The sequence below is a fragment of the Erpetoichthys calabaricus genome, chromosome 4 (assembly GCF_900747795.2).
Source record: "Erpetoichthys calabaricus chromosome 4, fErpCal1.3, whole genome shotgun sequence".
Lineage (NCBI taxonomy): Eukaryota > Metazoa > Chordata > Cladistia > Polypteriformes > Polypteridae > Erpetoichthys > Erpetoichthys calabaricus.
In genome coordinates this window covers 24,445,205-24,469,203 of record NC_041397.2, presented here as the reverse complement: position 1 = coordinate 24,469,203, position 23,999 = coordinate 24,445,205, and the positions used below count along the sequence as shown (strand labels likewise).

The 23,999-nt window shown below is 35.4% G+C and overlaps 1 protein-coding gene across 2 annotated transcripts in view; it reads left to right on the top strand.

The window, feature by feature from the left end:
- The window catches only part of cog6 (component of oligomeric golgi complex 6), a 233,672-nt gene that overhangs the window by 121,811 nt on the left and 87,862 nt on the right, over positions 1-23,999 (top strand). For both annotated transcript variants that reach the window (XM_051926341.1, XM_051926342.1), the window contains exons 5-8: positions 783-894; positions 8,329-8,411; positions 11,256-11,326; positions 14,937-15,030. In XM_051926341.1, the coding sequence (XP_051782301.1) occupies positions 783-894; positions 8,329-8,411; positions 11,256-11,326; positions 14,937-15,030 (360 nt within the window). The remainder of the gene's footprint in view (positions 1-782; positions 895-8,328; positions 8,412-11,255; positions 11,327-14,936; positions 15,031-23,999) is intronic.

Genomic DNA, 23,999 nt, shown 5'->3' with positions numbered 1-23,999 from the left:
CTTTCGAATTTCAGTACTTTCATTATCTCTAACCTACTCTGCATGTGTGTCGAGCCAACGTTTTTGAATTTTCTTACGACATTTTACGTTGTCATCTACTCTTTGTCTTTTATTTCTGGCCCCGGACAGGGTTAAATCTCTTGGCACAAAGACTTGTCTCGCGGGATGTGAAGTATCTCTCTGAAAAAGTCACGTCTTGTCCCAGGCTAAAAAGTTTCATCTCATCCCTGGATTTTTTTTTTTACTGTAATAGAGACATATGATGTACATTTATTCACTTTACAATGTTGATGATGGGGAGCATTTCCCTTTGCAGTATTTCAGTATAATCGTTTATTTTTCCTTGGTTAGTGCTGTATTTTAACAAGAGTTTAATATGTCTATTGTGTTCATTTGTTAAAATTTATAAAAAAAAAAAAACGTTTGCTGCTATATTATTCTCTTTCAGCATAATGTTCAATTAAATGTAAATGAAAATAAAAATCTGAACTTTTTTTTCCTGCATTTCAAGCAGAGTGTTACAGCATTTGTTGTTTTCTGATTCTCTTATATGCAAGCATGTTTTTACACTACTAAACATGTATTTTTCAGGATATCTTCTTAAAACATGATTGGTTTTGAAGAGATGTCAGTATTTAAAATGTTTGGTAACTGGAAGGTTAAAAGTTTTAGTAATATAGCCCATGTGGTTTATCAGTTCATCAGTAATTAAAGTTGTAGTTAATCATTAATCAATCTTTTAAAACAGACTACTTAATTTTTATTTTATTTTTTTTATACAGCCACCAACTTGAAATAAGAGCCCAGGTGGCTAATGCTTTTCTTGCTAAATTTCAATTGACATCTGAAGAAATGAGTGCACTGCATGCAGCTAGAGATGGACCAATTACTGAAGTAAGTTAATATATAATTTCAGACAAACTTTTTATGAATATTAGGTTTCAGGATTTATGGTAGCAGAAATGTAGGTTCTGTTGCCTCGCAGCTTCAGTATTAATTTCTTAGCCATGCCTCTGCCTTTGAGGAGTGTGTGTGTGTTCTTCCCCAATTTTCCTCCAGATATTCTCATTTTCTGACACAAATTAAAAGCATACTGGCAAGGTTAGGTTAATTGGTGATTACAACTTGCCTTAGTGTGAAGAGGAGTTAGGTTTGTATTTGAGCATGTCTTATGGTAAACTGCCATTTGAGTGTGGTTTATGATAAACTACCATTCTGCCTATGATTGGCTTTTGTCTTGCAGTAAATGCCACTATGATAGGTGCAGAGGTTTACACTGCCACTGTACCTGTTTCTGTTAACATACTTTTCTATTGGAGAGACAACAGGATAGTATACTGTCTGTTCAGTAACTATTCTCTGGATTAAGTTATATTTGCGTGTGTTGTTGGCACAATGCTAGGTGTTAAAGAATGTAAATGAGATATAAAGCTCTGTCAAGAATAATAAAGAAAACAAAAAAAATGATCCAGATCTTTGAGCTGTGAAGCATACTTCTCATGTAACTGGTCTATATGAGCAGAGTTGGGCAGGCTCAAGAGAGAAGTTTTCCACGTGGCATACTCTAGTGATAAAAAGTTGCACATAGCTTTCTGTTGTGATCCACAGAAACAAAGTGGATATGATGTATGACATCTCAAAAGACTGCACTAATATTAATGTTTCTGTCAGGGGTCATTTCAGTTTTTGTGGTCATTGTTTATAGATTACCTCATGTAAAAATGTAAATCTCCACCTGTAAAATGAGAAGCTGCATTTTAGTTTCAGCTGTTCTCTAGTCTGATATTTGTCATTTTAGCGTAAATGTGATTTTGAATCATATTTAGTCAAATATATCAGTTAAGGCAACATAAACACAAACACGAATGCACATCAAAGAGGGATATAAAGAGTATGTACATTTTTGAAGGTCATGCAGGGCCTGCTTGACTACAGTTGCTGCCATTTTTTATGAATGCTGGCTAGGAGTGGCTGAGTTAAATCAAACAGACTGCCTTGTAACAGCTGACTGGATCCTCATCAAACACTTACACAGTCATCTTAATGAGTACGTTAAATGCTATGTGGAAAGTGGTATGACTAAAAATAAAGGCGCTGCCTGCCGCAAAAATTAAGGTTCAGGCTGCAGTATTTCAGTTCAGATGATTTTATTGTCATCGTGACTGGGCACATTTCAATGAAATGTATTTGTTACTAGTTCTGATGGTGCAGTATCCATTGAATATATGGTGATCTTCATAAACAACACACTCAAGCTAAGGTACTGTTTATTAATTACAGTCTACTACAGAATTGCTGCTGGACTTAAAAATATATAGCTTTTAGGGAGTGTAACTGTTCCTTTGTTGGGATATTGGGTTTCATAGGAGAGAGAGTATATCTGAGATAGGCAAGAAATGCTATGCACATTTTAAACAGCGCACCTTCTCAGTAAAATAACTTTCACATGTGCGGGGAACTTTCAGTTCTTTAAGACCCACACATCAGAGCTTAAAGTTTAGCCAGCGTATTTTTGAATTAGTCATTTTCCTTATAAATGATATAGAATATAAGACATTTAATGAAAGGATGGGACTGTTTAGTCAGTGTCAAGGGAGCAACAGTAGAAACAATTATCTGCTTTAGATTACAAAATGTACAGGTAACCAGCAACCTGCTTCATACCTTCTGACGCTCTCCTGAAAAAGTATCAAGGACACCTTCTGTTTAAGATGGCTGAGGAAATTGCAAATTAATAAAAGAAAACCATTAGGTGTTTATTCTTTGCACTACAGCAAACCGGCATATGATACAGTAAAGACAAAAAGGTTATTTAGGTATTTTTTTCATCTGTAAAAAAAAAAAAAAAAAAGTTGAATCTGATTTGCATCCTAAACCCACGGTTTTCAAACTGTGGTACGTGTACCACTGGTGGTACTTCAAGTCATGCCAAGTGGTACTCGTGTGGTCCTTTATTTTCCACGAATCGATGTTGCTAGAATGCAAATATGTTGCATATAATCATATATAGTATAAGTATACTACTGTAAATGCGTGGAAGACTCCAAGCCGGCTTTTATTAGCGCGGGCACCCATTTCCTTAATTAGTTTAATATCACTTTAACGTCATAATTATAGTCATAATGATTATAGTGACTTTTTCTTCAAAACAACACGGGCGTAAATTAACAATTCATTGACAGTGCTACTGGTCCTCGTGGAGTGGTACTTGTTCAAAAAAGTTTGAAAACCGTGGTCCTAAACAGATAAAAATTGTAATGGTACCTTAGATTTGGGTGAAATTTGAAACAAAAATGTGATATTTAATATACCTTGATATGTTCTCAAAACACTTTAAAGACTGAAGGTCAGCATCATTATTATTATTATCATATATACCATAAAACTAGGATATTTGTCATATTAGTAACATGAAATATTGTCAAAGGAAACTTAAGTGTAACAATTTCATGAATAGCCATGACTCAGAGAAAATTCTCAAATATCATGTATTTCAAACCATTTTTATTTTATGTCTCATCTGCTTATTTTTGAGTTTACATTGTGTGTATTGCGTTCAAAACCTTGCTTGCCCTTGCTAGTGTCTGGTTATGTCTATCAGTCCCTCTCTCTATCCTTCTCTCACTCTCTCTCCCTCCATTTGACTGTTATATATGAAGAAAGTTAAAGCTTTTAATTCAATACCTTACAAACAACAGATCATTGTACCTATAAATATTGTACATATTTTTTTATGATTTACATATTTTTTATTTGGTATTTGCACATTTGGTGCTTTGTGAAAGTATTCCCTCCCCACATATAGTGCCTTGTGAAAGTATTCATCCCCCTCATTGTCTGTCCTAATTTGTCGCATTACAACCTAGAATTAAAACGGGTTCTTGGGTGTTTTGCACAATTCGATTTACAAAACATACCTACCACTTTGACATTGCAAAATACTTTTTATTTTGACACAAACAATAATTAAGACAAAAAAAACAGAAATCCTGAGTGTGCATAGGTATTTACCCCCCCCCCCCCCCAAAACCCCCCATCCCCAAAGTCAATGCTTTGTAGAGTCACCTGTTGCTGCAATTTCAGCTGCAGGTCTCTTGGGGAATATCTCTATTAGCTTAGCACATCTAGACACTCGAATTGTAGTCCATTCCTCAAGGCCAAACTGCTCCAACTCCTTCAAGTTAGATGGGCTATGTTGGTGTAGAGCAAACTTCAAGTCATGCGACAGATTTTCAGTTGGATTAAGGTCTGGGCTTTTATTAGGCCATTCTAAGACATTTTAAGTATTTCCCCTTTAACCACTCCAGTGGAGCTTTAACAATACATTTAGGGTCATTGTCTTGCTGGAAGGTGTACAGTAATCCCTCCTCCATCGCGGGGGTTGCATTCCAGAGCCACCCGTGAAATAAGAAAATCCGCGAAGTAGAAACCATATGTTTATATGGTTATTTTTATATTGTCATGCTTGGGTCACAGATTTGCGCAGAAACACAGGAGGTTGTAGAGAGACAGGAACGTTATTCAAACACTGCAAACAAACATTTGTCTCTTTTTCAAAAGTTTAAACTGTGCTCCATGACAAGACAGAGATGACAGTTCTGTCTCACAATTAAAAGAATGCAAACATATCTTCCTCTTCAACTGAGTGCGCGTCAGAGAGAGAAAAACAAACAAATCAATAGGGATGTTTGGCTTTTAAGTATGCGAAGCACCGCCGGTACAAAGCTGTTGAAGGCGGCAGCTCACACCCCCTCTGTCAGGAGCAGAGAGAGAGACAGAGAAAAACAAAGTCAAAAATCAATACGTGCCCTTTGAGCTTTTAAGTATGCGAAGCACCGTGCAGCATGTCCTTCAGGAAGCGGCTGCACACAGAAGGTAGCAACGTCCCTGTCCCTATCGTCTAGGTGTGCGAACAGCCCCCCTGCTCACACCCCCCTACGTCAGCGCAAGAGAGAGAGAGAGAGAGAGAAAGTAAGTTGGGTAGCTTCTCAGCCATCTGCCAATAGCGTCCCTTGTATGAAATCAACTGGGCAAACCAACTGAGGAAGCATGTACAAGAAATTAAAAGACCCATTGTCCGCAGAAACCCGCGAAGCAGCGAAAAATCCGCGATATATATTTAAATATGCTTACATATAAAATCCGCGATGGAGTGAAGCCGCGAAAGGCGAAGCGCGATATAGCGAGGGATCACTGTACTTTCATCCCAGTCTAAAACCTCTGGCAGACTGAAACAGGTTTTCCTCAAGAATTTCCCTGTATTTAGTGCCATCCGTCTTTATTTCAGTTGTGACCAGATTTCTTGTCCTTGATGATGAAAAACGTCCCCACAGCATGATGCTGCCACCACCATTCTTCCCTGTTGGAATGGAGATCTCAGGGTAGTAGAGAAATATCCCCTAGTTCACACACAGCATTTCCCATGATGGTCAGAATGTTCAATTTTAGTCTCATCTGACCAGAGAATCTGTATCCGTGTGTTTGTGGAGTTCGCCACATGCTGTTAGGCAAACTCCAAACGTCTTTTCTTTTTTCTTTACTTTAAGCTGTTTTTTTTTTTTTTTTTTGACGCTCTTCCATTAAGTTGTACGGCTTTGAGTGGTCTTGTGGACAGATACTCCCATCTCCACCACGAATCTTTGCAGCTCTTTCAGTGTTATTCACATTTATGTACCAAATCCATACAAAGAAACTCCATATACCAAACGCTGCCCCATACAGTGTTAAAGACACTGTATGAATGAACGCTTAGTTGTTCTTCTTTGGTGATTACCAGCTCCTTCATTGTACTCTGTCTTTTGTTCTTCATTTCTTAGTATGGTTTATCATCTATCAGGTAGTATAACATGTCTTGCCTTGGCCTTCCTCTTGATTCCTTAAACGCTTGCTAGAAAGATAATATATAACTAAAGATAAACATGATGAACATCATATAGACATTAGCTAATCTTTTAGAGCAGTTTTAACTCTGTGTAATATTATGTTTGTTCATTGACTCACTCAGCTTGGGAAACTTTATAAGTTAAACATTACAAACTTCTGTTTCTTAAGGCAAGACACAAAGTACGGTGAGTACAAATGGACAAAACAACACTAAATAAAATGAGATAACACAACATTATAACTCAATCATTCAGGACAGACTTTGTCACAGTTATTATGCTCAATTCAACTACTGAACAACATACTAACCCAATATGAAAATAAAGTGGCCAGTAATGTAGTTTACCCCATAACTGTTACATGAACTTTGAAGATTGGGAAAAAAAGATATATATATATATATATTTAGACTGCTGTTTTTATTCCTGCTTGAAATATTTCAGTAGCAGAGAGTGTGTGAAATGAAGGAACAAAGGCTTACAGGGTGCATGGACGTCTCACTCTTGACATTATGTGAATTAGTGGCTTGTGTAGTTATTTGATCACTGACACTTTACAGGTATATTCTAGGTGCAAGTTAAGTGGTCAATAGTGAGATTTGCAATACGGATATCACTGCAGCTCTTATCCCTGCTGCTTGTCTGCTCATTCACTATGCAAATATTTTATGTGAGTTTGCGTAGCAGGGAGGCAGAAGAGCATATTGCAGGAGACCTATATGCAAGGGTGGCTTTGTCATATGCATCAACATGTTCTGTCTTTAGACGCTCTACTGCTTGAACTGTCATCCTGGGAAAATCAAACCATTTGCAAGCAGCAGCAATAACCCTAATGGTTCTAAACGCTTCCTATTCTGATCCCCACTCTGTTTTCCTTGTTTAACACCACCATGACATTTTGGTGGGGCTGACAAGAGCGTGCTAGAGATTTTGTGGATTTTATTTGACGTTCTGAAGTAGTTGTGGAAAATTAAAAGGTAATGAATACCGCATTATTGGCTGAACTGTATTAAATATGGCATCAAATAAAAAATTCAGTATTTTGCCCAGCCCTATTTTGCATTTATAAAGCAGGATTGCAACTACTGCAGAAATGTAGCATTCATACCACAACATTAAATCAGAAGAATAAATGAATAGTTTTTAACTCCCAAGTGGTGAATGTCATGGACATAGGGACAGTCTGATTATCTGACTATAATTCATCAACTCCAGATCTGTCAGTTATCCTACTTGTCACACAACATATTAAAACTTTCTTTAAATTGCATTATGTTCATTCAATGCTTTCTTCTATACTGGTATGCTGTTTAACTTATATCTACCTTTTTATTTAGTACAGCACAACATTCTCAGAATTCTATTCATTGCTGCTACAGGCATTAGCCAATCTTTTCAATGTCAAACACAACCTGCGATTCGACACAGCACAATTTGCGAGTGACCTACAGTTCATGGCATCATGGAGACGCACATACACATGGCCAGTTTAGAATCACCAGCTAGTCTAACATACCCAAGTTTAGGATGGCCCACACAGACTGGTAAAACACACAAAATCCACAAAGGTAGCAACTAGAAATGGGGTGTGATCCCAGGATGCTGGATCCTTCAAGCAGCAGTGCTTACCATTAAGGTGCCATGCTGCCCTTAGCTTTAAGCGTATTTCCTTTTAATTACTATTATTGTTAAGAGAACAAATGCAAATAGTAATTTATAAGCATAAGCACTAGATATGTAAGTAAGCATTTAAAACCGGAACATAACATTGAATGACAGATGAATTTGAGCTCAGTTGTGTTGATTCATGAGTAAACTTAGAGATTATCTTTAGAATGTATAACGTATACTTTCTTTTGCTAATATTACTGGCACAAAAAATAATAATTTTTTAAATTGTTTTCCTATTAACATGTTCATACTATACCTCAAATTTAAACATAAACATTCTCTAATCATAGAAAAAAGTTCAGTTAACTCTAAGTTCTAAGTAACATTAGACATTTCTTGCAAAAGTTGTGCCTAGTAACACACGTTGGTATGTATATACACACACACACACACACACACACACACATATATATATATATAAATATATATATATATATATATATATATATATATATATATATAATACTGTATATATGTAGAACATCATACAAAATATTTGTTATATAACAGTTTCTAATATAGCTAAAGAAGCAACTAGAATTTTTTGTACATTGTGTACGTAAGATAACTGCTAACTTCTCACAGAATTGAATACCTAATTTGTCATGAAGACTAATCTCTACTATAAAATTGAAAGTGGCAGATTTGTAAGATTGCTATCAATTCTTATATTAAGTCGTGTGATTTTTCTTATGAATTAGAAATTTGACTGTATAATTTTATTTACATTAGCATTACTTGATTCCATTTATGTAGATTTTCTCTTTATTTTAAGGATTTTTTCAAAGCTCTTGGAAGGGTAAAGCATATTCACAATGATGTAAAAGTTCTCCTGAGGACCAACCAACAAACAGCAGGGTAAGCATCCATTATCCAACCTGCTATATCATAACTACAGGGTCACTGGGGTCTGCTGGAGCCAATAGGGTAAGCATCCTTTATTTAAGGTATCAAATAAAATATAAATAAATGTACTGCATAAGGTTTTCTTTTTCCTTTTACAAGTTAATAAGTGCATACTTGGTGACATGGTCATGGTTAATTGAGAAGGAGTCTGCAGATGACAAGAACTCCTTCTGTAGTTGATAGCCTCATAATGACTAATATAGAAACCTCTCTTGCATTAAAGAGACATGTGCATAGAGTTTTAATGATATAAGAAAGGTAAGTATGGCCAATTGAGATTGTTTGCCAGTACTTACATGGGGAATTTTATAAAATTAGAACATCTGAGTTAATTGATGTTCTATCATCTTAAATTTGTACTTTATCTATTACACTAGTTTTCTTACCTGTTGAGGCTGAACTTCACATCAAAGGAAAATTGTGTTGGTTAGCTCATCAGTAGTGTTAAACAAAAATATGTGTTGGGATATTCCTTGTTCCACCTAGATTTGTCTAATACATTGCTTTATCCAAAAATCTGTTTGAGTGACTATCACTTGCAGATTTTATTGTTCTGCTGCAGATATTATAACCCATGACAGATGGATTGTTAAAATGGGTTATTAAAATCAGATCTACACACTACCTTACAGTTCTACATCAGATATCCATACAGGAACCATTTGAATGTGCATCCAAAACTCCTAGCTAAAACCATGATGAAATGTTGCCCCTGAAAGTAGCTAGGTGCAAGAAGGACAGTGATAGTATTGACTCAAATTGTGGTTATAATGGGCTGGTTGACAAAAGGAATCTTGACCAACTTACCTAACCTACTCTTAGTATTAACATTTGAAAATATTTTACATAGAAATTTTGACGATATCATTAGTATCTCCATACTTTATCAACTGATTTCAAGGTGTGCACCCTTAGGTATTCATAGTCAGGGGACCTCTCAGTTAATATCTGTGATTAAGAATGGAATTAAGTTACACATAATATACATGTTCTTTGGTTTATGAATATTTTGCTTAAATTGTGCACAGTCAAAGTTCTGATAATCCCCTAATAACATTATCTGGAGTCCAAAGGGTTCCTAGGACTGTGGTGAAAACAGATTTGGAGGGGTAACAAGGCAAAACGGGCTAAACCTGGAAAATGACAGGTAGTCCAATTTTGATAATGATGGAGTAACACCAGTTGGAATAAAATTATGCAACAATACATCTATGGTGATTTCCTGTAGTACGCTTTTTACTTATCAATATATATTGTTTAATTAAAAGGATCCTAACCCACCATTTATAAGTCAATAAGAAAATGAAGTCTTTAATTTTTTAAAATTAGAAAAGGTTACATTTTTCACATGGGGGTTTCTATCCAGGAGGGGGCGCTAGCTCCCTTGTTGGAATACGTTCTTTTGTAATTGCGGCATGTTACATAATCCGAAACTATATAAATATAGTATTAAAAGGCGATACCCCTCACTTAGTGATACGGTGGTAAGAAATCACATAGGAGAAATAACTTAGCTTTTTTAAATGACGGTTTACGCGGCATAACAGATGAGGAAGCCATGACAAGACCATTACCGAAGTGGCAGCTCAATGTACACAGTCTGCCATTTTTGTCGCTGCACTGGAAGGATTTTCTGGATCGGATGTCATTATCTCCCATCCATCTGTCGGTTTCAAAGGTGTGTCAGTCAATGTTCCAAGGCTTTATACTCTTTCTCCATGCGCAGGCCCCCACTTAGGTAAATCATGCCATTCCAAACAAGGAAAAGAAGATTCAATGTCATGCTGACTCTGACACACAGAAATGTACAATGGTCTTTTCGCAGTTGTCCCTTTCTTGTCTTCTAATGCTTGCCTAGCAGTTCTAAATGATGTGCGCCTGTGTGCTAAATCTGGCCTTGTGTTGGCTGTACATGTGAGTGGATTTATTTTGTACAGCGCACAGTGGCATATTAAACTTATGTACTTATTTCAGGATTGCAGAAATCTTTTCCAAAATTTAGTAAGAAATTTTTAATGGTCTGAAATAGCTTCACATGCCTCTGCTTTTGTTTGTGATCGATTGATGTCCTAATATACATGAAAGTTTGTAAGGCTTTCTGAATTGATTAGGGTGGGGTGTTACATGTTGGCTATGGTTTTATCAATATAACTTTCTGGAATCTTGCATTGTGTACTTTTGATTGAATTGTGTTTTGCTTGTATTGGTGAGCTTTTCATCTTAATAAAAGTGAGCAAGAAGATATATATTCTCCATTACATTGAGTTGACAGTGTTAATTGATACTTACTGATGCAAATGATGCTTCATTTATTATGCTTACAGACTTTGCATCCTACCAATGAAACCATTTCTGTTATGTTCTAAAATGTAATGGCACTACCAGCTTTATTTTGACCTTGTTTTAATAAGTAATAGTGGTGGAAGTTGCTTCAGGTTTAGATTAGAATTGATTTTTAAAATTCTTCTAAATTTGTGAATGATCCTGACATAATTCTGTAAAAGTAGGGTTAAGTTTCCAGTACGGTTTAGTAATGCAATGTGTCATTGTCTCTGTGGAGTTTTATGTGTTCCTCCTTTGTCTGTATGGACTTAACCTAGGTTATACTGTATGGATTCCTCTCATAGACACAATATTTGCATGGAAAGTTATTCACTGACTCAAAGGTCTCATTAAATAAAGTCATCCAAGAAATAAAGAATGAAAGATTCATTCAAATAGTAGACTAGTCATTTCAGTCTTGTTTTATGACATACATTCTGCTGAAGATAATCAATTCATTTTGTGTTTCTGTAGCCTTGAGATCATGGAACAGATGGCTCTTCTTCAGGAAACATCATATGAGCAGCTTTATAGATGGGCACAGAGTAAGTTAAACATATTTGAAGTTTAACTTTAAATTAGCAGTACATACCAATTTTAAATAGATAGCATTAATTTTCTGCCACATAATTTTTCTGCAGAAGCTTTTGTTTCATTTAAAGGTATTGTAGTATTTGTTTTTATATTGGAGTAAATTAACCAAGGATGAATCATTTGCCTAGTCTTTCTGGATCCATAACTTGTATGATGGTGTAATATATCAGTTCCAGGACATGTGCCACTTAATATTGTTTTGTTATCTAATGTAGATTGCTTAACATTGTGAAAAGTAAACAACCCAAGTGTTTCAGTTAAATTTTGACAGAGCATTTGAGATTCTCTGTAGCAGTGCCAATGTTTTCAGTATGTGCATTTTGTTATGCTTGTGCTAGTACAGTGCAGTGTTTTCTTTTCATTCCAACAGTTGGATCATCACAAGCTTTGCCACTCTTGCTTAGATTTACAAGGCACAGAAAAAGAAAACAAAACCTCAGTATCCCAAATGATTTAATATATCACCTTGAAAACGCTCCAATCTGTTACATATGTTTTTCCCTTACTTCTAGTGTGTGCTTCTTGTTTTGTATCATTATACTGTGCTGTTTAGCAAATGTTATTAGTACACTTAAATGGGCGCATGGAGGTGGTTCACATAATTTTGAGTCAAATGATTTGCTTATGTTAGTAGGTCTTGATTCCTGACTACTAGGAAGGGTGCCTGGTTATGTTTTACAAAGTACCATACATAACTCCTCTCACCTTCCTTTGTGCGCTCTGTCTGTCAGGCTGTGTTCCCCTTGTCCATTTTCACCTCCTGAATATAAGCTCTACCAGGTACTTCCATCTAAGTTTGGAATCACTTATTGAGTCAGGGGTAGATCAGTAAAAGTCTTTGGGCTACTAAGGCACATACCCTTGTGGAAGCCAAGGCATCCCCATCCTTTCTGTAGTCCTTAAAGGACCAAGTACCTTAGGAAGGCTTTAGACTGTTTAATTAAAGGGAATATACAATTCCACTACTACTCCTGTGGGACATTGCTGCTTCCTAATGGACTAGGAAGAAAGAACCAAACTCTTCTCAGGGATACTGTTTATAATATGAAGTTCAGAAGCCTGACCATGTGCTGCTGTGATAGCTCAGGAGTTGTTTTGACTCCCTGCCAACTAACTGATCATGGTCACACCTTTATCTAAAAAGGGTCAGGGTCACTGACACCTGTTCCTTAATGTCTTACAGGAGCATTGAGTTTTAATTCGCTGCCAACTAACTGATCATGGCCACAGCTTCTTCATCTAAAAAGGGTCAAGATCACGGACATCTGTTCCTTAATGTCTTACAGGAGCATTGCATTGCTCTTTCCATGTTCAACTTCTCTCTCTTTTATGGTCTTGTTGAGCAACCCTTTTCTCCTTTACAGTCCCTTGCTCACCATGTAAAAAATCAAACGTACGTCTGTCTGTATGTCTGTCCGCTTCTCAATGGATGTAGATTGGGTTTTTTTTATAATTTGCTTGAACATTCCGGTTGATTTTTGCGACTTTGCTCATCATGCTAAGTATTATATTTCGGTTGTGACACTGATTTATTCACCTGAATCCAAGAGACAGGCTGCAGGCCGAGTGGAGGGGGAGGCGGAAACTCGGGACTAGGAAGCCCGGGCGAGGCCAGCCTCACTAATGCGCCAGCCTCTATTCGAGTCGCTCTACCTCTCCCACGTGTTGGAGCATACCTTGCCTTCGCTTAGCTAGCGATACCTGTTTGTTCAGCAGATATTATCATTTACAGATTGTTAGAGAGTAATGTTTGACATTTTTTAGAGAGAGATTACTGCTCTGTGGGTTTTAGAGGATTCCTGCTCATTGGCAGAGATATCACAGTCACATGCTCTTCTCCCCACGCGGGGGACACTCTCCCGTCAGAGATGAACACGATCAGATACAGTGGCAATGTTTGACGTTGGAGCGTACCTACCTTCGCCTTGGCCAGAGATACCTTGGCAACTTTTTACACAGGCTATATTCTCGTCCCTGATAGCAAAACCAAAAATATTATATATCAAGAGGCCCTCGAATACAAAAGCTAGTTTGTCCTGTTTCACTACTATGCGGGCAGAGCAGTGGGGGACAGCTAGTATATATTTATATAAAATATTATATTTGAATTTAACTTCTCAATTATAAAATTGCTTAAAGAGAACATAGTGAGCTCATCAAAGAGGCATTCAGAAACGAGTAAACGTGAAACAGGCTAAAATAAAAACTGTACCTACTGTGGGCCTTCTTTGATTAAACTGTGCAAGTAGGCTATACGGTATAATTACAGAGATTGGTATCTATGAGTATATCTACACCTTAAATAGCTGTACAAATTAAATATTAAAAATGGAAAATTACTCATTCTGTTATTGCTGTATCGATGTATATTAAAATACCTAAATAGCCAATTGACCCAAAAGAAAAAAAAAAAGCAAGCAATTACAGTGAAATTGCTTGAATTACAACGGACTGGTTCCCTGTTCAGAGTTGTTTTGTGTTGCTGCCAGTGTTTATGTAAATTGAATTAATAAAAAAAACAGAAAATGCAACTCCTGTAAAATAAATGTATGTAAAATGGTCATTCTCAAAGCGGAGTATCTGTAACTTGTAATTAAGGCCGCCAAGAGGTCCACGGTTACTCTAAATATAATAAACTCTTCTGTGGCTTAAATAAGTAAAACTGTAAATGAAAGAATTATTGCTTTATTAAAGTAATAGAAGTATTGTTTACAGAGGCATTGAAGTAAATAAGGTATTGTTTAAAATATGCTAAATGTGTTACTTTATGCCAGAATGCATACTGAACAATCTAATCCAAGTAGAGTGACTTGGCATCAGTATTATGCTAGGTAATTACATTTTTAATGTTAAAGACATACTGTATTAATATGTCTGACAAATGTCAAAGATTTTTATTTGATTTGCATGACATAAAGAAGTTATCTAAAGTGTGTTTCTGTCGACACAAATGCAGAAATATAGAAACTAAGTAACTAAATTTTATTTTTAAAGAATATTTAGAAGTTCCAGAAAAGTCAAATAATATTTGAATATTAATGTGGGTCTGTGTACAGGTTTAAAATATTTAAATAAACTATACAAGTACCAGGTATTTTGAAGAATATTATTATTGTGGTTATTCTATTTTTATGCTTAGGTTTATCTGTATATGTTGGATTTGTTTACACCACTCTCTGCAAGGTTAGGCTAAGTCTATTATTAATTCAGATCAGGTTAGGCTGGATTTTAGCTCTGTGCCAAAAAATTAGTATATCAATTTTAACACGCTTTACAATTAGCACAGTTTCATGCCTGAAATAGAAAACTTTTAGGCATTGGTTTTGGTGTTTGTTTAGTTCAGGTGTACTGGATTATTATATATAATAATGAACATTCATCTGTGAACAATATGCATATAATCACACAGTGTGTCGTTTATATCTTTCATTGAAATGTGTAAAAATGAAGAAATAATATCGTGATTATGTAATAAAAAAAAGCTATTCATTTCAATTCAATTATGATAGCTATCACTAATATTAATCATTTTCATTTTAATTAACCACTTGTTTTTCACAGATGAATGCCGAGCCCTGACCCAAGAATCGTGTGATATTTCTCCAGTGCTAACCCAAGCCATGGAATCTCTTCAAGACAGGCCAGTCTTATACAAGTGAGTGAAGCCACCATGTGTAGGCTGAATATTTATATTGCAAGATAAGTAAGAATGCAATTAAAGCCTTATTATATCTTTGATTGTGATACCTTGAATGCTTTTATAAAGCATTCCATTGTAGATCTGGCAGTTTCTCGTTGTCTTTGTGTCTAAATCGGTTATAATTGTCCTCCAACCCTTTTGAACTTAAAGCTCATAATGGAGTTTGTATATGTAAGACTATCATGGAAGGATTAAAGAAGCACACCCTCTTCTGCAGTCAGGATCACACTCCTTGAAAGATTCTTTTGTGCCATCCTTCTGTATGCTGTCTTCTTAACATGCTGGAAAATTAGAAAAATTCCAATGACACAAACTTTTAGCTCAGCATGGTTCCTTGTGACCTTCACCAGGATGAAAGTTAAGTGAAGACAATATTGTAGATCGTTAATTCTTCAATTACAATATGTATGGTAACATAAGTTAAAATAGTACAGCAGTTAATTTTTGCTTCCCGTTTGTTTTCTCCCTGTCTTATATATTTCTCAAGTTTGAAGTTAATTGGCATACACTCACTGAACCAATTGTTTTAGAACAATATTTTGATACTAGGTAGTGCCTTCTTTTGCTCATAAAATAGACTTAATACGTTGTGGCTTGGATTCTACAACATGTGATGATTTTTGCCATGTTGACGTGATTATATCTTGCAGTTTCTGAAGATTTGTCAGCTGCTTATTCATGTTGCAAATCTCCTGTTATGCCATATCCCAAAGATGCTCTATTTGATTCTGATCCTGTTACTGGGAAGGCCACTGAAGAACACTGAAACTCCTTGTCATGTTTATGAGACCAATTTTAGATGACATTTGCTTTGTGACATGGTGCATTATCATGCTAGAAGTACCGTATTTCCCCTACGAAAGGCCGCGGCTTATACATTAATTTTACAAACTGCGTATTGGGTGCGGCTTGCTTGCTATCTAAAAACTTTCATGCACAAAAAGATGACATACTCAAATGATTTGTTGAATTTAAATGTACTGTTTACTTCAAAAAATCATAGCTAGTGACGATGTTCATAGATACAGTTAAAATAAGTCCACAGTTTGAAAAGTATATGAATTATGAATTGCCCAGTAGACAAAAACAGTGCCAAATTAGATGCTTTTACTTAAGATTGGTAAATTCAGTAACACTGCAGCTTATAACATGGGGCAGCTTATCTTGGAATTTTAAAATATAAATGAGCATTTTCTGCGGCTTACAGAATAGGGCGGCCTCCAATGTGGGGTGGATTTTCGTTGGGGATTTACTTTAGATGTTAGAAGATAGGTAAATTGTGGCCACAAAGGGATGCATATATTCAGCAACAATGCGCAAAAAGGATGTTGGCATTAAATCAATGATTGATTTGTAATAACAAGCCCAAAGTGTGCCATAAATTAATTACTCACCACTACCAATAGCCTGAACTGTTGACACAAGATAGTTTGGGTACAATTCAAGCTATTGGCATCAAATTCTGACTCTACCGTCTATGTGCCTCGGCAGAAACAGAGACTCACCAGACCAGACTCTGTGTTTTTCTCATTAAACTGCCTCTTGCTGAATGTTTTTTTTTTTTTGTTTTTTACACCATTCTGAGTAAACTTTAAAGGCTGTGTGTGAAAATCCCAGAAGATTAGCAGTTACAGAAATCCTCAAATTGGCCCATCTGGCACCAGATATCATGCCACAGTGGAAATCACTGAAATCACATTTTATTACCATCCATTGTTTGATGTGAACCGTGTTTCTGTTTAACTGAAGGCCCTGACCTATATCTACATGATTTTACGCATTGCATTGCCATAACATGATTGACTGATTTGATAATTGTATGGATACTCAGGTCTACTATTGTTTCTAATAGTTTGCTTAGTGAGTGTATATTGGTTTTCTGTTTTTATTATCTGTAGTAGTAGGGTGTTGTTCTGTGTCAGCCATCGTGGATGGAGTGAGAAGTCAAGCAAAATTACACCTTTTATTGGCTAACTAAAAAGGTTGATTATCTTGCCTGAAGAAGGGGCCTGAGCTGCCTTTAAAGCTTACAGATTGTCATCTTTTAGTTAGCCAATAAAAGCTGTCCATTTGCTTCACTTCTCATTGCACTTATTTTTATTGTGTAAAAGTCCAAGTAAGTCGCATCAATTCAGAATAAAGCTGGCAATTACAAATAAAACTAGAGTGTGTGAAAACATTTTTATGTTCATTACATTCCAGACTACAATATACACAATCCATGCAATAAAGTATCTATCTATCTATCTATCTATCTATCTATCTATCTATCCATCCATCCATCCATCCATCCATCCATCCATCCATCCATCCATCCATCCATCCATCCATCCATCCATCCATCCATCCATCCATCCATCCATCCATCCATCCATCCATTTACCAAGCATTTAGCCAAAATAACACATTGTTATAAGAACAAAAGAAAATGCCATGATCCAGCACAATTATAACTGTCAAAATGGGCATGATAATCTAACCTTTGTGACATGAGAATAATAGAATTAAATATTGATTGGGAGAAAAAAAATGAGATTTCAGAATGCTAATATTCTTATTTTGTTACTTCTTACTTGTATGACATACAGTAAATTTTTAAAAGATAAACGGGTACGTAAAGATTACTTTTAAAGATACAAAGATGATGCATGAGACATTGTTCATAACAGTCTGCAATATAGTTAACATTCTTCTTTGTGCTAATGCTTCCAAAGAGTTCAGGTCATTTCCAAGAATAGGGTGAACTTTTCTAATTTATTTTATTAAGTCTGTATGAAGCTCCCTTTTTTATTCTTCTGTCCCAACACACCATTGTGAAAAGCCCAAACTTGCAACACAGAATGATGTGACCTACAGACCAGGTACTTTTTGGGTACAGTGTGTGTTTGCTAATCCATTATCCAGGTGCATTAGAAAGAGGAAATGAGAGCTGAGGAAACTTTACTGTTTTTATAAGTCCATCAATTTCTCCTTAAGCTATAGATTGCACAACTCAAAGTAAACTGCAGTGACTTTGTGTTGCTTCTCCTGTTCATCACTTAAATCATTACACATTTTCTTGGACGAAATTTTCAAACCAAGAAATTTAGATAGGCCAGACAATTTCAGCAGCGGGTAATACATTTTAAAACACCACAAATGAATGTACTCAAAAAGCTGCCAATGCACAAATCCATTACAAGTGCCACACATGAATACAACGTCTATTGCACACTAAGGGACCTCACGTTCATTTTAAATCACCACATATGTGATTAGCAGTGCCTTTTTTTGTAAACAAAATATGGCTGGTATACATACACTGTGTTTGAATCAAGTTTGAGGTACTGTGAAGGTATATAGAAGCTAAGAGTCCTAGCACTACATGTTTTGTTTATTTGGTGATAAAACATGAAGTTTAAAATTTGAAATTGACATATCGTCAAGTATAACAATAACTCCTTTTTTTTTTTTTTTTGTAACATTTATATAGCGCTTTACTCACTACTCAAAGTGCTTTGTAAACTCCACACAGGGAGGATCTGGGACGCAAACCCATGATCTCCTTATTGCGAGGTAGTGTCCCTATTATTACACCACCTGCATTTGGTGTTCTGTTCTACATAATATCATGCTTGATTGCTTAAATTACAAACACAGAAATTCCAAAACTGAAGAATATCAACTGCAGGTTAATAATGAGCTCTTCATTCTTCAAACAGAGTTGTTATGTAGTCCAGCAAAGCAATTCATGCTGGATTTGATTAAGTTTTAAAGAAATTCCAAACTTTTTCCATATTTTCATCAAATCTCGCCTTTCTAAATCATTCTTTTCTTTGAGTGTCAGTGGCTGATCTTCTATGTTCTATTGTTGTGGAGTAGATATTTTATTTTTGCCACGGAGTACATATTTTCTTGACCATTGTGAACAAAGTTTCCTTGTTTCTTCATTTTAGAGACGTTTTGGGTTTCATTAGTTGTTAATCACTTTGTTTTTTAAAATTGTTGACTTTTGAACACACACACATACACACACAAATATCCTGTTTTCTCCCTGTACAGGGAGATTGATTACAACTTGACTGAAGAAGGGGCCTGAGTTGCCTCGAAAGCTTGCATATTGTAATCTTTTTAGTTAGCCAATAAAAGGTGTCATTTTGCTTGGCTTTTCCCTGTACAGGGATACATAAGTCTTGGATAATAGCATTTACATTTCTAACAGGGCAATGTTCCATGCTTATCACTCTGTGTAACACATAGGGTACCAGCACTTATGTATACCCACTTAAACCAACGCTTTGCATATCCATTCACATCTTCAGACTGTAAAGGGGAACTACATACAACTGATGAAAAACACTAAATAAAAATATTGTACTTGAGTGAATGGTGTAAAGAAATGAAAATCGTAAATACCTAATAATGATAATAACATATACTCAAAATTCTCATAATTCCTACTGATTAACCATTTCAATTCTAAAAGGATGAGCTTACCTGTAATATTGTATTTTGCAATGCCCATCAACAAGTGCCACCAAGTCACTAGGAAATGCAAAAAAAAAAAAAAAGGAGGAATTGATCTAATGCAGGAATATTTTACTCATGGAAAATTGTGTATAGCATGTTCAAGAGAAATAGCTCCAGTGACCTAATGATATTAATATTACTTGTGGTGCAGTGGTAGTGCTGCTGCTTTGCAGTAAGGAGACTGTGGAAGATTGTGGGTTCGCTTCCTGGTTCCTTCCTGTGTGGATAGCGCTTTGAGTACTGAGAAAAGCGCTATATAAATGTAATGAATTATTTATTATTATTATTATAATTTGACTAATGCATTTATCTAATGCCATTTACAACATTTGAGATAAAAATGGTTAATTTCTTTTGTTTTTCTAATTAGAGCACAGGCAGGTTTATACAGAAAAAAACTTAGTTACATAGTACTCTTGATACATCCGATGAACCGATGGCACTATAACTGATGAGATTCTTTGGTTTAGTTTTCTGGGAAAAGCCAGAAAGCTAGTGCTGCTGTGTAGTTCTGCCAGTCATTTTCTGACAAATATCGACTAGTGGCTCTTATGCAACTGCATTCATCAGCTATGGAATTGATAGGAATTACTGTATTAGGAATTATAAAGGCATTCATCCTTGATAGGCATTATTTTACATCTTCCACATGTGCACCACCAATTACCAGCTGTATTTACAGAAAAACTTCGAACAAGTTGTACAGTTTCCCTACTCCTTTTATCCAGTTCTGTCTCTTTCCCTTTCTCCCCGCTCCCCCTTCTTGTTTATGTGTTGAATTTTCTTGTTCCTGTTTTTGGGCACAAACAGGTAAGGTGCAGCAAAGAGGCAAAACACATTGTCATCTTGTATTTAGACATATTGATGGTATAAAATAAGAGCTTGTTTATCTGAAGCCATAGAAAAATAAAATGTTACCAGAAAATAATACAGCTTCAATGTATGAGTTGGTATCAAAATATACTAGCAGCTGCATCATTCACAAAACAAGACACAAGTTAATATCCCCTTTGGATTTAAAAGGGAAGGAGCTAAAGAAAACAGCTAGGCATCTTCAAAAATCCTAGAGTCTCACAAAAATAAATAATAGTCAAAACAATAATTTTGTTCACTTTTCTGATATTTGTACAATCTGAAAAATGGTGGGGGTCCTTTTTTCAAATTGTAAATAATGTTTAATTTTACAAAGAAAGTTTCTGGGGTAAATGAATGTATGGCATAATTGTAAAAAATTAGAGAATTCTAAAATTCTGAACCTACCTTATCTATTCCTAAAGGGTAAATCTAAACTGATGGCAAAGCATGTGGAAAAACAACCATTCATTACTTTTTAACAACAGAAGTAGAGAAGAGCCAAGCAAAATGACACCTTTTATTGGCTAACTAGAAAGATTACAATATGCAAGCTTTCGAGGCAACTCAGGCCCCTTCTTCAGGCAAGATAAGGGGCCTGAGTTGCCTCGAAAGCTTGCATATTGTAATCTTTCTAGTTAGCCAATAAAAGGTGTCATTTTGCTTGGCTCTTCTCTACATTCATAATGGCTAACACGGTACAACACCCTAGTACTAACAACAGAAGAAAATAATATTTATAACAACAACAACACACGTTTGACCCAGTAATATAAAGTTGTAAATTGTTCATGCAGTCAACTGTCTTTTTACTCTTGAGTTTAAAGTTATTTATCAAAAACAGTTTTCCTCCTTAGGTTCTTAAAAAAAATCCTTCTTCCATAGTTTTAAGAAAACCTGTTTAATTTTTGTTTTAGCCACTAGATGGCTCCTTTTGCCTTTTTTTTTGTTTGAACACAATGGAAAAGCAGTAGTGCAGAGATAAATTAACCCTATAAAATGAGTTGTTTTCACAAATTGATAATTAACATTCTCTAACAAAGGTGACTATTTCAATTTATAACACTGACTAATTAAGCTGTAGTGATTTTTAAATTTATTTTGTTATATTTGTGATGTGGTTTTATTAATAAGAACGTTAACTTTTTGTTTCTCCTGTGTTAATAGTGTACTGTATTACTATTAGCTGTTAGATCTTCTTTGATTTACTGCATTTTCACATGCACATTTTTATATAAATAAAGTATTCTCTTTTATTACTTCCAAATGTCACAGAACAATTAATCACATGCATACAATTTGAAGAAACACAATGTTTACGTGTATATCTCTCTTCATTTTGTAAATTTGCTGCTATATTACTTTGATAATTAATACTATATTACTGTGTTAGTCATAAGACTGAGACAGTGTTGTATAGTTTCAGTAATTTTTTGTATTGAATTTTTAAAAAATATTTCATTTTTGCTTGGACTGATGGTTGAACAATTGTGCTATTTGTAACCCACTTTTTTCATAAGAAAAGCAGTGGCACTGATGTTTAAGAGGCTTCTCCATCTTTAGGTTTACAATATGCTTACATATTTATACTGAGATTTTTGTCCATTTAAGAGATTATAAATATATTGTAGAAGTCAAGTATGAGGATGTGTTAATTTAAATGATTTTAATTGATTTTAGCATGATCGGTTTTTAGCTTGTGCTGGTGCAAAGCATGTACATGAAAGCATGCACTGGCTTAATTATATGATTGCCAGTCGAGGTGTGGAATGGAATCGGCAGACACCAGCTGGGTTGTAAGCAGAATAAAAAGGGAGCAGTTTAACACTAGAAAAAGGAATGCATTTTTGTGAGTTATTTTGGAAAGAAAACAATCGCTGGAGGAAGTGGCTGGAAAGTGAGAGGAAAGAAAGGGCAGCATTGGTCAGCTGCAGTTCAGGTCTGTGTGGTGGATGAGGGATTCAGCGGGCTGCGAAGGACAGAGAAAGGAAGAGAAGTAACAGAAAAAACTTCTTTTCCCTGTGCTTTTCAGGAATTTGGAATTTCTGTTTGTTGGATTATCTGCACCCAAAAAACTGTTTGTTTTACGGCACAGATTTTAGTGGATTTATTTATTTGGAGCTATTTATTGACATGCACTTTCTCACAATTTTTGTTCTTTGATTCTCTGTTTTAATAAACTTTTCTATTCTTTTGATTTTAATGTCTCTGGTTTTCACTCATTTGCCCTGGTTCATGACTGTTGATGTCTTGATGTCCTGTTGATGTGGTATCACTCTCATACACATATTTATAGAAATATTTCAAGAGCTAAAGGTGCTGTTTCCATAATTCTGAAGATCATTTGACATTACTAATCCTTAAGTTGGTTTTTTTTTGTGATGGTACTGTCAGACCCCATATAATTTTGTTCTAGTTTTAAGCGTATATTAATGTTAATTTCAATATAATTGTACCATGTTATTATGTGAATTATATTGCAGTGTAATGAATAGTATTTTTGCTCCCAAATCCCGAAGTGGTGCAAGTTAGGCTAACTGGCGATTTTGAATTGTTTTGAGTACCAGAGTGTGAACAAGTAATATATTAATTATTATTGTTGTTATTAAGTATAACCTGAGGTGGACTGTCCTTATGTCCAAGGCTATCTACTCATTTGTGCCTGATGTTGCTAGAATAGGATCTTGCTCTATGTAGTTTAAATGTTGGATTAAAATAACAAGGTTCAGTAAATTAATTACTAAATAGATACATTTTTTTTTTCCTGAAGCATAAGTGCCAGAGAAAAGTATTCTTAAGATTGTAATAACGAGGCATTGACGAGTAAGTATTCATCAGGTCAGAATCCTATCTAAATCTAATGACACATCGCGTGACTTTTTGTCATAGGGTATGTAAGGTTTGTCAATCGCAGTCACTGATCTCAAGTCTGCGCCAAGTCAAATTACCTGGCATGTCACATTTACCAAGCGAGAGCCAATCTTCTAGCACAGTTTGCTCTCTCCGCTTTCTGACAGCGACACTGTACGAAGGTTTAACAACCACTTCAAATTCAGCAGCCATCTCAGCCCCTTATTTTTTCCATTCTCTTATGGTTTGTAAAATACAAAACATCGGACAGGTGAGTGAATGGTTAAGACTATGAAATGAAGGCTACAACATGTAAATTTCCGGAATAATCATCAAATGTGACATGAATTTAAGATGCATCTTAATTGCATCTGTTTATACTCCCTTTCTACCGCACAGAAATTTCAACCTGTAATTTAAGTATAATGCATCGTGCATTGCACTTTCTGTAGGAATAAGTAAATTGCATAGCCAATCAAAATAAGACAATGACACAAATGATTCCATTATTATTATTATTATTCTGATCATAGGGAACCCCCATGGCTACTGGTTATTTGAACAACTGAAGTCTTAATTGGATGTCCTCTTCTGTTCTTAAGTAAATCTTCCTTTAATACATTTTCCACTTTTCATCCTTCTTTCTGTAGGTCTTCAATTAAATTATGTACAATAGTATGTGTTCTTCTAATGTTACAAATTGTCATATGTAG